Raw genomic sequence first — 12,958 nt, forward strand, 5'->3', positions numbered from 1 at the left:
CACACAGCTGGTTGGATCCTTCACACTTTCTCTAATGGGAGGATGTTCCACACTGAGTACTGTTTCTCTTAATAGTTTAAGTACATTTTCCTGATGATACATTTTCACTAACGAGTAACATTTTCAATGCAAGACCTTTTCTTGTAACTTTGTCTTGTGGTATTAGATCTGGACCTGATTACTTCATCCCCCACTGGTCTTTGTCCAACTCCTCTTTCATTGGCCCGACCTTTAAAACACTGCTGTTGTCTTGTAGAACATGCTCCGGCGCCATGAAGAGTTAGAGAATGGAACGGCGTGGTCCAATTCATCGGAATCGTCTGATGACTCCTCCAGTCCTCGGCTTTCTGTCGGAGGGCTACGCAACTCTACACATCCAAAGGTAACGCACAACAGACACCAAACCTTCTTTATGGTCCGCAGTCTTGAGCCATAGGATTCTGTCTAGCTCTCTGTTTATCACTGTGTCATTATCTCGATCGACAGTGGAAGGGACACTTTGGCAATCAAACTATTTTTCCTGCTGAAACCTGTCGGTACCTTTTAAATGTCGTCCCTGATGGTCTAACTAAACTACACCCTGTTATTTATGCGTCTATGCTTTTGTTTTGTTTTCACTTTGTAAAAGAAATGACATTTCCTCAGGCTTTGATCTCTCCCTGTTTGGAAGTGCAAACGGTCACGGTTCACAGTTAGGGGACTTCTGCTTGGAAGGCCTCTCTGGAGCGCTTCCTCTCAGGCTGCATTCTTTTAAACTTTTGCCAGCAGACAGCCTTGGGCATTTCTATTTTTTTTACATTTCTGTTCCCTTTCAAAGAGCACCATCCTTATTATTTTTCTAAATATCCGAGCACTCCGGACCTTTTCTCTTCTAACAACTACAGTTATTGACTATGTCGTGACTGTGCCTGGCTCTCTAGGCAGTGGTGGTGACACCAGACATCCAGCCGGCTGTAAGCGGAAGTTCCTCCCCACAGCCCAACATCTCATTTTGCCTCAGAGACTCGTCGTCCTTAACGCCAAACCCCCCCTACAGAGTCAGCGCTGTCAGTGAGGCTCCCAACGCGTCCACACACCAAGCACAGAGCAACAGGTAGCGTTTGATTTTGGTTTTTGTGGAATTAATTATCAGTCTCATAGGTTAAAGGTCCCAAGTGAGATATCCATGACATCTTTGATTAAAAAGCAGGTGGAGGTGCTACATAAAAACAATGAAAGTATCAAATCACTCAGTTACAGAAATACATACAGCCAGTATTCACAAACTGCCTTTAAACTAACCATCAGGACTTCTGTATGCTGTGACAACTATACTCTGTACTGTATATAGGTAGAAAGTGGCGCTACAGTGCCGTTACAATCCTTCCCCGGCTGCAACGATGGAGCAGAGACTCAGACCCACAAACGTTGACCAATCAGAGCAGACTGGGCTTTTTTAGGAGGGGGGCTTAAAGAGACAGGTTCTAAAACGCAGCGTTTCAGACAGAGGGTGAATACAGGTATATTCAGACAGACAGTATGAAAACAGTATGAACCTGAAAAGCAGCACGATATGGGACCTTTAAAAAAAATAATTATTATTGACTGATTGTTTGTTACGTATACCCATAAGCACAGGGATGCGTCTGCATGCTGGTGCTCTGTCAATAGTAAAATGAACTGATTTACAGGGAAGTGGAGAAGGGGACAGTCAGTGTTAAGACCAAAGCTGACAGCGAGGAAGCGGACGCAGCAGTGCCTGCGGTGGTGACCAACAGCCATGCCTCACGCAGCTACTCGCGCTCTCTGAGCCACATCAGCGAAGGCAGTGCTGACGGCGTCGTGCTGATGGACAGGTCCGCCGAGTCCGGAGAGGTGATGTCTCTGGCCTCTGGGCTCTCCATCACCGACATTGAAATGGAGATGCTCAGCAGAACTCCTGATTTGCCCGGCTCCGCGGACACGGACCCGTTGCCAACCAGGCTCGGCTTCATAGAGGAAAACACAACAGGGGACGATGTCACAGATCAACATCAACACAAGAAGCAGCGGGACACATCCAGCGCTGTCCAAACGTCCTCATCCCCCGGGACCGAAGCATTAGACCCTAACACTCCAGCACAAATGAACACACACACACAGCGAGAGTGCATCACACTCCCAGAGAGCGGGGATGAGACGTATGTAGCCCGGCGGGTGTCGGTGGAGGAGGAGGACATGCCAGATCGTGTGTCCGGAGAGGGAAGTGTTCTGGTGGACAGCGGGCTAGAAGACGCCCTGGCGGCGGTTGTTTCCTCTCTGGATGATTACAGAGGACAGTTCCCCGAGTTACAACTACTGGAACAAGAGCTGAAGCTGCTGCAAGTCACACTCAAGGTAAAGATGGAATTAGCGTGAGTACACTTGGGTCAGTTTCCGGTTTAATTGGTCCAGTGTATAAGGCAAAACCGGTTTGATTATTTTTTAAACTACAGTCACAGGGAGGCGGCTCGGTTGGAAACTTAGACATAATCATATTTATAAATCCATCTTTTATCACTGATTTAATGTATGGCTATATGAAATGAATTAATGGCCCCGGTGCAAACTACTTTTTCCGTTTTCCTGTAGCTTAACTTGATACATTTACTAAGTAAAATGACATTTTTATAACATCACTTTTTGAGTAGGAGTGTTGTCAAACATAGTTTGGACTCGCCGGTGTGTATTTCTTCCTCAGAGGGTTAAACTGTGATAATTCCAGTTCCCATCACAGAGGTGCAGAGATCAGGGGGGTGAGATATCCAGGTCTCTCCAGTCACATGAACACAGCAACCAGATTATTTCAATCTCATTCAAACTCAATCAAAGGAAATGACTAGGGAAGTTTATATAGGGCTTTGAAGTAGTAGATTCTGGAAGTAATGAATGCGTGGATCAGAGTATCCGCAGCAGTCAAGGTGAGTGAGTGAGTGAGTGAGTGAGTGAGTGAGTGAGTGAGTGAGTGAGTGAGTGAGTGAGTGAGTGATGGCTGGAGACGGGCAAGGTGTTTCAGGTGGAGGAAGGCAGTTCTGGTGATTTGGTTGCTAAAAGGTTAAAAAGTGAGGTTGCTGTCAAAAATGATGCTGTCATGAGTAATTATTGGCTGATTTATATTATCATCCAATATTAGCTATCCCAGACATTATTAGTAAAACGCAGTACTGAAATGTTTATTTTTATGCTGTGAAATGTCAGTCTTACTTTACATCTTGGTCTTGTATAAGTCTTTGTATGCTCTTTGTGCATCTAGACATCTAAGAACAACCTGACAGTGTGTGTGTGTGTGTGTGTGTGGTGTGTGTGTTTGTGGGTGTGCTTTGGTGTGTGTGTGTGTGTGTGTGTGTGTGTGTGTGTAGGGCGGCAGACACAGCCGTTCACCCAGCGTGGCCAGCCTTACTGTGGAAACGGCGCTGGGCAGCTTTGACTTCCTCAACACGTCGGACTGGGAGGAGGAAGAGGAGGAGAAGGGCAACCAGAAGAGTAGAAACGTCAGGTCAGTGCTGACACACAAACTCAACCCCCAGGATGCTCTGGAGAACGTTTTGCACACTTCACTTTATTCATAAGACATGTAATTTATCAAAACTGCCTCACCCACTTCATCAGTCAGGAGCAGAAAGGACATAATATGATGATATGTAATATGTCCATGTGTTAATGCAGGCTGATAATAATAAGGTAAAAGCACTGCTGAGTGAACAGAAAAGGCTCCAGGGTTGATCCATCCTGGCTGTTAGCCTGGTCAGGGGCAGGCTAGCTGCACATAAGAAATCTCCATGTGCCTCTGCTTTCGTGAAACTGAGTCAACTGGGAAATCCCGGCTTAATCCACTATCTAGGTTTCGTGAAATAATCCTCTGCTCTAGCTCCTGCTGTTGAAGAACCTCTTTGTTGTGGAAGTATCTTGCTGCCATCTAGTGGAGCTGTGTTGCAGCATCACTATACCCCAGACGGACTGCTCTGTGGAAGAAACTGGTCTTTGCATCTGTGAGATCAGTGAGCATGCTGGGAAACAAACCCTGGTGCTTTGTAGATGAAAACATACCTATGTAACTGAATAGGGAGGTTTACCAGTACTGTACTTTACATTGCAGTAAAACTCAGATTAAGTACTTTTTAGCTGCACAAACTGTATGAGCACGAGCATGTCAAATGCCATGGTGGACCCAAACAAATGGAGCACTAATGGAGCCAACGGGCCCCAAATGGGGCAGCCTTGGTTTCTCGTATCAGCAGGTTTAGGTGGTCACAGTATGGGATGCTATCCCACTGGTTTTCTCCCTGTGGAGATGCTGATACCTGCAGCTGCTCTTTGTTTCTCTACACCTCACGGGGGGAAATTAGATTTTTAAGGTGTGGTCCGCCGTCCCCCAGGGGTCCGTAAAAGGTTTTTAGATTCATTCATTTAAATGATCATGATATGGAAAACGATTTTTCAAAAGGCTTCATCAACAAATATTTAAATTTAGATCTACATTACGTTCTACTCTCACAAAACTATAACTCTTACAATCTGCAAATATGTTTTGATTCACATCTAAAATTGTTCTAATACATTTCTCTTGTGTTGTCCTGTCACATAAGTAAGACTATAGAAGTGGAAAGTAATGGGCTAGGGGACATCCATGAGGGGCCCCGGTATATTCTCTCTAGCTTGGTCCTTGGCTGAAAAAAGATTGAGAACCTCTGCATTATGACACCAACGAAGAACCATGCATTGATTCTGCATTAGTCACTCATGCCTGATCTATTAAACAATGATCCAGATACTACTCCAGTTTATTGGATCCTTTCATCACCGCTAGCAATTTCATTTGACCGTTTTGATGGTTGATTTGTCAGTTCAAACACAAAGCAGCCTAGTTGCAAAAAATAAAAATAAAAATATTTACAATGAATACAATTTCTAAGCATGAATATGGTCAAATATTCAATATTAGCTAGTAGGGCTGGGCCGATATGCTTTTGTCCAGATTTGATTCTTTCATGTCCCCAAACCAGAACTGGAGGGTTTGTTTTTATGTGATCAAAAGACAAAATAAGGGACTAATTTAAAATAGATATTGTCTTTATTAAAACAAGATTTGGTCCTGCATAGTTTTTTTCCAAAAGATGAGTTTTGAATAGGGGGTGTTGTCTTATATTCAGATCAATACGGTATATTAACTTTGTTACTTTTTTGTCTATAATACTTTATGTATTGATTATGTGTTGCCTGTTTTATTTTGTGTCTGTATTTGGTTATTTTCCCACTGAGGGACACAAGAACTAATAAAGTGAACTGAAGTGACCGCTGACACTAACAGTGTTGATGGAAGCCTCCATAACTCTGTGGACGTCTTATAAAGACTGCTCTTGTGTCTCTGTAGGTCTCTGCGGGACAGAGGCTGGGATAGCCCCTCCACCCCCCTCACCACAGGCTGTAGCACTTTAGACTGCTCCCTGGTGGTCCACCTGAAGAACTGCAGCACGCAGCTGTTGGTAGGACACCCGAAATACTGTCCTCAAATCCTTTCCCCTACTCCAAACTGTTAGGTTCCAGCTGAGCAGAGATGCTTGCTATACCAGTCTTGGACATAAGCAGCACCTTATAGATGAATACAGGACTAAAGTCATTTTATTTCTCTATCTACACAATTTCACTTGGAAGTGCGGTACGAAAGAAGCAGGATGAAGAGGCTATAGTATTTATATTTATAATACTTCAAGCATTAAAGTTAAAGTATTATTTTTTAATTCTACAAGTACATAGTAAATCTGGCTTATCTAGCATGACAGTTTGAAGTTTATTAGTAGCGGTGGGTGTTACTTTTCAAAAGAAAGTTAATGTCTTTGTAACCAGTGGAAATCAACAAATCAAAGTATACATCCTTTAAAAAGTAGCAGAAGCAGTTCTTGTTGTTACAGTGTTTGTGATATTATGGTAGTCATAGTTTTTCTGCTTAGCTTATAAAAAATGGTGTGGTAGATTGTAGGGGTTTCAATTTTCAAAATTAGCTTTTGATTTTCATTTTGGATTGGAAACAAATGCAGGAGCGGCGACTCCCTAGTATTATTTTCTTTCTCCTGCCCTGCCTACTTGCGCATGTCCAAAGAATGTGCAACTTGTTGAGCTGATGGTGCATTCAATTGCACCTCGTAAACTCTGAGAAACTCAAACTGTTGTTGCAAATTACCTTTCTGCCATCAGCGGCTCTTGTGGCATTGCCGTCACTGTTGTAAAAAAAAAAAAAAGTTGAAATCTAAACTGTAATTGAATTGTCGTACTGTATAAACTGAGGGATGTGGTGAGGTTTTGCAGTAACTGATGCTGCTGATCCATTGTGGCTGGGTCTAACTGTCCCTCCCCCTCACTCCTCTCGGGTCTGACATGTGTTCATCATGACAACTGACAACTACGCCATTTTGTTTTTCACTAATCAAATGATCACAGCAAACAGTTCAATGGCATTTCAATCCATTTTATTTCTCTGGATAAAACCATGGCGCTGTCCGTGGTGCTGAAGTAGCAGACGGATTGCAACACTAAATGATGAAGCAGTAAAGGTAAATGTTCTGTGCAACAACAATAAAAGATCTGTCAGCTCTCTGATAAACATACCATATAATCACCAAAACTGCATTCTATCCATCTTGTTAGAGGTTGGCTGCAGAGAACCAGATTAGTGTTTAGTTTTAGTTTAGTTCAGTAAAGATGTACTGTTGTGTCAAAGCTGTTTTGAAATAATATAAGACATTATGTCTGCAGTGTCTGGGTATGTTTGGTCCGCTGCGGTGCGGAGAGATGTACGCCTTGGACCGACTGCTGAGAGAGGCTCGGGTCCTCGAGATCATCCGACGCATCGCCAAGGACAACCCAAGACGCTTCAGACAGCCTGCTGAAGGTAAGCTCTGGGATCTGGGTCTGTACTCTGGGTTTGTCTATGTCCCATTCAGCCATCACTGTCATATGCAGAAGAGCCGTCAGATCATCAATCACTTCCCACTGAGCCCATCCATTTATCAAATGGATAGTGTCGCTCTGGGTTCAGTGACTTCTGTAGATGACCCACCTAGAGATCAAATTCAGATCCCTGCTTAGTAAGGGGTTGCGTACCGTTACCCATAGGCACAGAGACTGAGCACCCACGTGTGCCAGACTGCCAGTAGGCTCCATTCATTTCAAATTAAACGTGTAAAAATAAAGGTGAAATACATAAACATACCTCCACCAAGCCTGCACAATCTTCTAAATGTGTTATTTAATAACAGAAACTTTTTGTAATTTTTTTTTGCTGTATCTTCATCGCTATTTAAAAATGTATTATGTTTCTGTTGCACCATTAAAATCGTAACACTACCAATTTTACAGGATCACTCAGAGTTTATGTGTACACACTCATGGCAATTTACATGTCAAATATATAGTCCACAAGAATCACTGTAAAATAGTATGGAATAACCAATGAGTATATCAATATGGAACATCAAAAACAGCGGAAGAATGATAATAATTATTATAGCCATGCAAATCCAATTTACAGTTACCAAATTTGGTTTAGATTGGACTACACTTATAGAAGGGTTTTGCATATTTAAAGAGCAAAAACAAGTGTGGCCTATAGATGTTGGAAACCTGGAAAAACAAAAACAAAGCCTCTCAGCCTAAAGGTTCCAGTCTGCTTTAACCAACGATTCTGAAACCAGCTTCTGAAAACTTTATGAGATCATTTCCTCACATAAGGTCAACAATGAACCTCCATGCACAGAACTAAAGAAACAACGTAAACTTCAGCCAGCTTGATCCAGAAATGAAAGACTAACTCCTTTCTTGATCCTCTGTCCTGTCTTCGTCCGTCACAGTGATACCGCAGCTGGGCCTGTGCTCGGGGGCTGTGTCACTATGGCAACATTGCATGGGGCAGGGCAGTGTGTACAGCGTCTCTGCCAACAGCTTCCTCGTTACACTGTCTACACTCTACCCCAGAACCCTTCCTGAGAGTGCCAGCAACATGGCCGACACAGGTACAAAGACGTGTGTGTGTGTGTGTGTGTGTGTGTGTGTGTGTGTGTGTGTGTGTGTGTGGTGTGTGTGTGTGTGTGTGTGTGGTGTGGGTGTGTGGTGTGTGTGTGTGTGTGTGTGTGTGTGTGTGCGTGCGCTGTGCGCGTGCGCGTGCGCGTGCGCGTGCGCGCGGCGCGCGCATGTTGACAAGTGTGTGTGTGTGTGTGTGTGTGTCCAGTGTTCCAGTGTCTGGTTGAGCGAGTGCTGGATCAGAAGTTACCACGGCGCGACAGAGACGGAGTGATGGTGACGCTGTTCCAGCTGTGGAGCTACCTGGAGGCCAACAGCATCATTGACATGGAAACACACGTCACTGAGCTGGCAGAAGAAGGTATCTCTCTCTCTCACACACACACACACACACACACACACACACTCTACACTCTACACTACTCCGTTTTTAGTTTTTTTAAGCAGCGTTTTGATCTCCGTCAACACGAGTTTTAGCTCTGTAGCAACAATAATTTCTTTTCTTATTAACATGTCCCATCATGACCTGTATCACATGACCATTCGCATCCACTGGGCATGTGCACGCCTGTGTTAACAGGAAGCCGATTGCCTGATGTTACTCTGCGTTGTAATGATCATTAAATTGAAATTTAACTACCTTTCATACTTTTGTTGCGGATGTCCTATGCTGGGTTTTCATCACAACTCTCTCTCGCACGCACACACACACACACACACACACACACACACACACACACAGCTAAATTAAAAATCTTCTGCTCAGTGACAGTAATCAGTGATATTGTCCCTCCTGCAGTGTGTTTGGTGCAGAGGCTGGCGTCATGTGAGCAGGATGTGATCGTCCACGCTCTGCGGCGTCCTGCAGAGTGCAGCCTGAGGAGAGAAGGACTTCACGCTGTGGCCAAACTACTAAAGGACCCGCGGGCCAAAGTGTCGGCCTCTGCCAGCTCTGTGCTGAGGAGCCTGGCGGCCCAGCCCCGGCAGAGAGAGCCGGTCAGAGCACACACCAACATCTGACTTAGCATTACCAGACCTTCCTCCACAGCGCTGCGGAGGTCTGGCGAGAACACACAGCATTCTGGGATGGAAGGAAAAATGTGCTCTGGTTTATTGGCATTTATTTGAACCAATCACAATCGTCTTGGGCGGTGCCTCTGCAAAATAGTCTCAGGAAGGAACTTGTTTTGGTGGAATGTGTGTACATAAAGTAACATAAAAGTTTTTTTTTTCCGACCGTACACTAGAAGACTTTGTACAGACTTTGTTCAGACTAATGATCTCGCTTCAGAAGGTTTGAAATCTGCAACTCTCCCTTTACCGTCTAGTTTAGCGCTGCGCCATAGTATGAGTTTTATGGGACAGAGTTTTATGATGTTACACCAAACGACTAAGACTGCGGGAGCCCCCCGACTCTAGCAGGACTCTCAGGATTTCATTCTGATATAGAAAAGTAGTCTGCAACAATGGAATCGCTTGAAAAGTCGTTCTGTGTAAGGTGGAGGACTTTTGTTGTAAGAATTTATAGGAAATGAAACCGTTCCACAGCCGCAGCATCGACCACTCAGGCTCTGGAGATATATCTGGCAATGCGTGACTAACAAATAACAAAAGGAGACAAAATAGACCAAATAAGAGCAGGAATGTCTGCAATAATATCATACATATTGGTGAATTTAGGGACATTTTATGAAATTAAAAATAATGTTATTATCAGGCACAGATCTCCAGACAGCCGGGAATATAAGAGCAGGCAGAACCGGAACAAAATCTCCGACACATCACTGAGTAAATGATAATAACATCTAAGACACGCGACGGACTGAGTGGTTTCTGTGACGTGAGGATACTTTGAAGGAGTACGTAGTTCTGCTTACAGCTGATTAGGCGGTGGCCCAGGACACGTACCCGGTCTCACTTTGATACCGGTTCATAAACAATACTTTTTTTGCTACCAATTTTATAAACAAACAAAAAAATTACAACAGTACACATTACGGCACAAAATGTGTTTTCCAGCTCCTACTACATGAGTTGTGTAACATTAGACAGCCAATCACATTAGATCTTGTTAGAAGAATGCTGCATGCCGATAGGCTGACTGACTCTGATGAGATTTACTCCTTAGTAAAGCTTAGATCAGGCCCAAAAAATCAAGCCTGACCCCACCCGTTGGGTCTGAGCCCGGCCCGGCACATTAACTGAATGTGATATAAAGCTGACAACGTTTCAATACGTGGGCCGTTATAAGAGACGTTCTCAGCTAGGATGAACTGCGTTGTTTGTTCATTTAGAATGGAACGGATCGCAAATGGATCCCAATAAAGAAACGTAAAAAACAACTTGACCCCAGCTCCCACAGACAAATAATGTGGGTCACAGATCAAGACAGCAGCATAATCAAAGCCCTGGAACCATGTAGGAGACTTTCTTGTCTCAATCACCTAATTAATACTGTCCTTCGCCACGGTCTCCATGTCGACGCACTGGCCAACAATGCACCGCATATAGGAGAGCCCACATCTGGAGAGCCATAGCTTTCTCCCCACCCAGTTAGGCTAATTAAGTAATGATTAAAAAACACAAATGCTTGGTCAAGGGCCCGGTCCGGCCGGATAGTGGCAGTAAATATTGGTCAAGTTCGGGCTGGGGCAGAGAATCTACACTCTCCTTAGGTATTGAAATTGGGTATTTAATGACGATGCATTTTTTGATACTTCGCAGAGTTTTCTGACTAAAACAACTTTTGAACGTACACATGTTCTACCAAACAAGTTCCTTCCTGAGCCGATTTTGCAGAGGCACCGTTGTTCCTTCCTGCGCTTAGCCACGCCCATGACGATTGGGATTATAGAAATGCCAATAAACCAGAGCACATTTTTTCTCTGATCCAGGAATGCTGTGAGGACTAGACAGACCTTACTCCGCAGGGCTGTGGAGCAGGGTCCGGCAATGCGAGACTAGTGGGTACGTAACGTGTACTGCAGAAGTCAACACTGTGTACTTTGTCTTTCTCAGGCTTTGGTCAACTGTTTGGAGCTACTGGAAGATGAGAATGTGGACACCAGAGTCTGTGGATGCAAGGCCTTAGCTTGTCTCAAGGTACAAACACATGCACAGTCTGTCCTCTCATCCACAGCTGTCACAAGACATATACATATACACATTCAGCGCTCATAAAATCTTGTCTGTACTGTATAGTAATATATAATGTCCTAATAAGAGCTGCAAAGATGAACCGATGAGTTGTCATCTATTAAAAAATTGCTTAACTATTACAGACATTTGACAGGGTTTCCGCGGGGTCTTAAAAAGTCTAAGTCTAAAATTTAAAAAATCAAAATTTTAGGCCTCAAAAAGTCTTAAAACCGCCGGGTTCTGGGTCTTAAATTATGTTAAACCGGTCTTAATTTTCCTACATCCATGTAACGCTACCTTTAATGCTCATTGAAATGTTTTTTGTATTGCGTGGTGTTGGAGTTTTTTCTTTTGCTCATCCAAATATAATTGGCTGTAGATTTACAGATTATTATTTCTGTCGCTTTCATTCAATTTTAATAAGTTTATTAACCTTACAAGTACTTGTGTGACTCTGAATTTTGTTATACTTTAATGTTGTGATAAAGGTCTTAAAAAGTCTTAAATTTGACTTGTTGTAAGCTGCAGGAACCCTGACTTGAAAAGTCAAACTCTCCCTCTACAGCAGCGGTTCTAGACCTAAGATTTCTGCCTGTTCTCTGCGAGAATACGCCGGTTCTACACATGAATCTGATACATTCTATTACATTTTTGCATCTTGTTTTCACCTGGATTACCTTTTTTCAGAAATCTAAAGAGGTCAGAAACCAGACAAAAGTCTGGATATTAGTCAGATGTCTGCTCCTCTTGCATTTAGGTGTTTTACACATTATAATACCCAAATATAAAGGTAGTGAACATCAGCAACTTTAAGCTCAATATTCCAGTATCACTTTTTAAAAAAAGCATCAGTCAAACGAGAGTAGAGCTGCAAACATGAATCAATTAGTGGTCAACTATTAAATTATGAGTCAAAAAATGAGTCATTTAAAAAAAGCAAAGTACAACTTCTCTGATTCCAGCTTTTTTAGTGTGAACATCTTCTAGTTCCTTATCTCCTCTGTAACAATAAACTGAATATTTTTGAGGTGTGGACAAATCGTCATCTTGGGTTTTTTGGGAAACACGGATCTACATTTTTCACCATTTTCTGACATTTTAGAGACCAAACAACTGATCCTTTCATCCAGTAAATACTCGACAGATGACTCGCCGTTGAAAATAATCGATTGTTGCAGCCGTAGTCCTAGCATGCTGACCACTGTATTCCATCTGTTGTCATTCCAGGCCAAAGAAAGTATTGACCAGTTAGTGTATCTGTGTCGGACAGACAAGGACGAAGTCCGAGATGCTGCCAAACAAGCGCTGCTGGTGCTCGGTAATAAGAATCAGCATTCTAGTTCAAATGACAGCTAAACAATACATTTTCTGGTTAAAATAAGTCATGTTGAGAAATAATTTGACATTGATTGAATGTGCAATTACTTACCCGTTTCTTAAATATTTACTCTAACTATGCTAAATTGCTTCTCTGTATTTGTTTCACCCATTTTCTTTTTTTTATTCCATTCTTTCATGTAATTGTGACATTAGACAATATTTAAGGCAGAAATAAGACATGTACTGTACATCTTGCTTGTTTTCTGCCATTTAAATTTGTCCAATACAAATGTCTTGACAGACATTTGTCCACTCTTTCATTCCACTTTTTTTGTCCTTTAATTCACTGTGTGGCGCAGGAGAGGAGGGGAAGATGGCGCACAGGCACGTGGAGACATCTCAGGACAGCATACCGAGACTCTTCGCTCCAGGAAGCATGGCCAGCACAGCTTTCTAACACGCACACGCACACACACACGCACACACACAC

At 43.1% G+C, this 12,958-nt stretch overlaps 1 protein-coding gene and 1 long non-coding RNA gene across 2 annotated transcripts in view; one reads left to right on the forward strand and one right to left on the reverse strand.

The window, feature by feature from the left end:
* Nucleotides 1-12,958, forward strand: part of ripor1 (RHO family interacting cell polarization regulator 1) — a gene marked incomplete in the record, with an annotated part of 32,518 nt that overhangs the window by 16,088 nt on the left and 3,472 nt on the right. Inside the window, 12 exon segments of the mRNA XM_032524297.1 lie at nucleotides 257-382; nucleotides 921-1,093; nucleotides 1,671-2,355; nucleotides 3,357-3,493; nucleotides 5,369-5,480; nucleotides 6,748-6,883; nucleotides 7,842-8,003; nucleotides 8,219-8,371; nucleotides 8,810-9,006; nucleotides 11,029-11,112; nucleotides 12,376-12,466; nucleotides 12,828-12,958. Coding sequence (XP_032380188.1) covers nucleotides 257-382; nucleotides 921-1,093; nucleotides 1,671-2,355; nucleotides 3,357-3,493; nucleotides 5,369-5,480; nucleotides 6,748-6,883; nucleotides 7,842-8,003; nucleotides 8,219-8,371; nucleotides 8,810-9,006; nucleotides 11,029-11,112; nucleotides 12,376-12,466; nucleotides 12,828-12,925 — 2,154 coding nt within the window.
* The window catches only part of LOC116694609 (uncharacterized), a 7,634-nt gene continuing 7,475 nt past the window's right edge, over nucleotides 12,800-12,958 (reverse strand). The window contains exon 2 of the long non-coding RNA XR_004333219.1: nucleotides 12,800-12,921. This is a non-coding gene — a long non-coding RNA (uncharacterized LOC116694609). The remainder of the gene's footprint in view (nucleotides 12,922-12,958) is intronic.

The sequence above is a fragment of the Etheostoma spectabile genome, chromosome 8, assembly GCF_008692095.1.
Source record: "Etheostoma spectabile isolate EspeVRDwgs_2016 chromosome 8, UIUC_Espe_1.0, whole genome shotgun sequence".
NCBI lineage: Eukaryota > Metazoa > Chordata > Actinopteri > Perciformes > Percidae > Etheostoma > Etheostoma spectabile.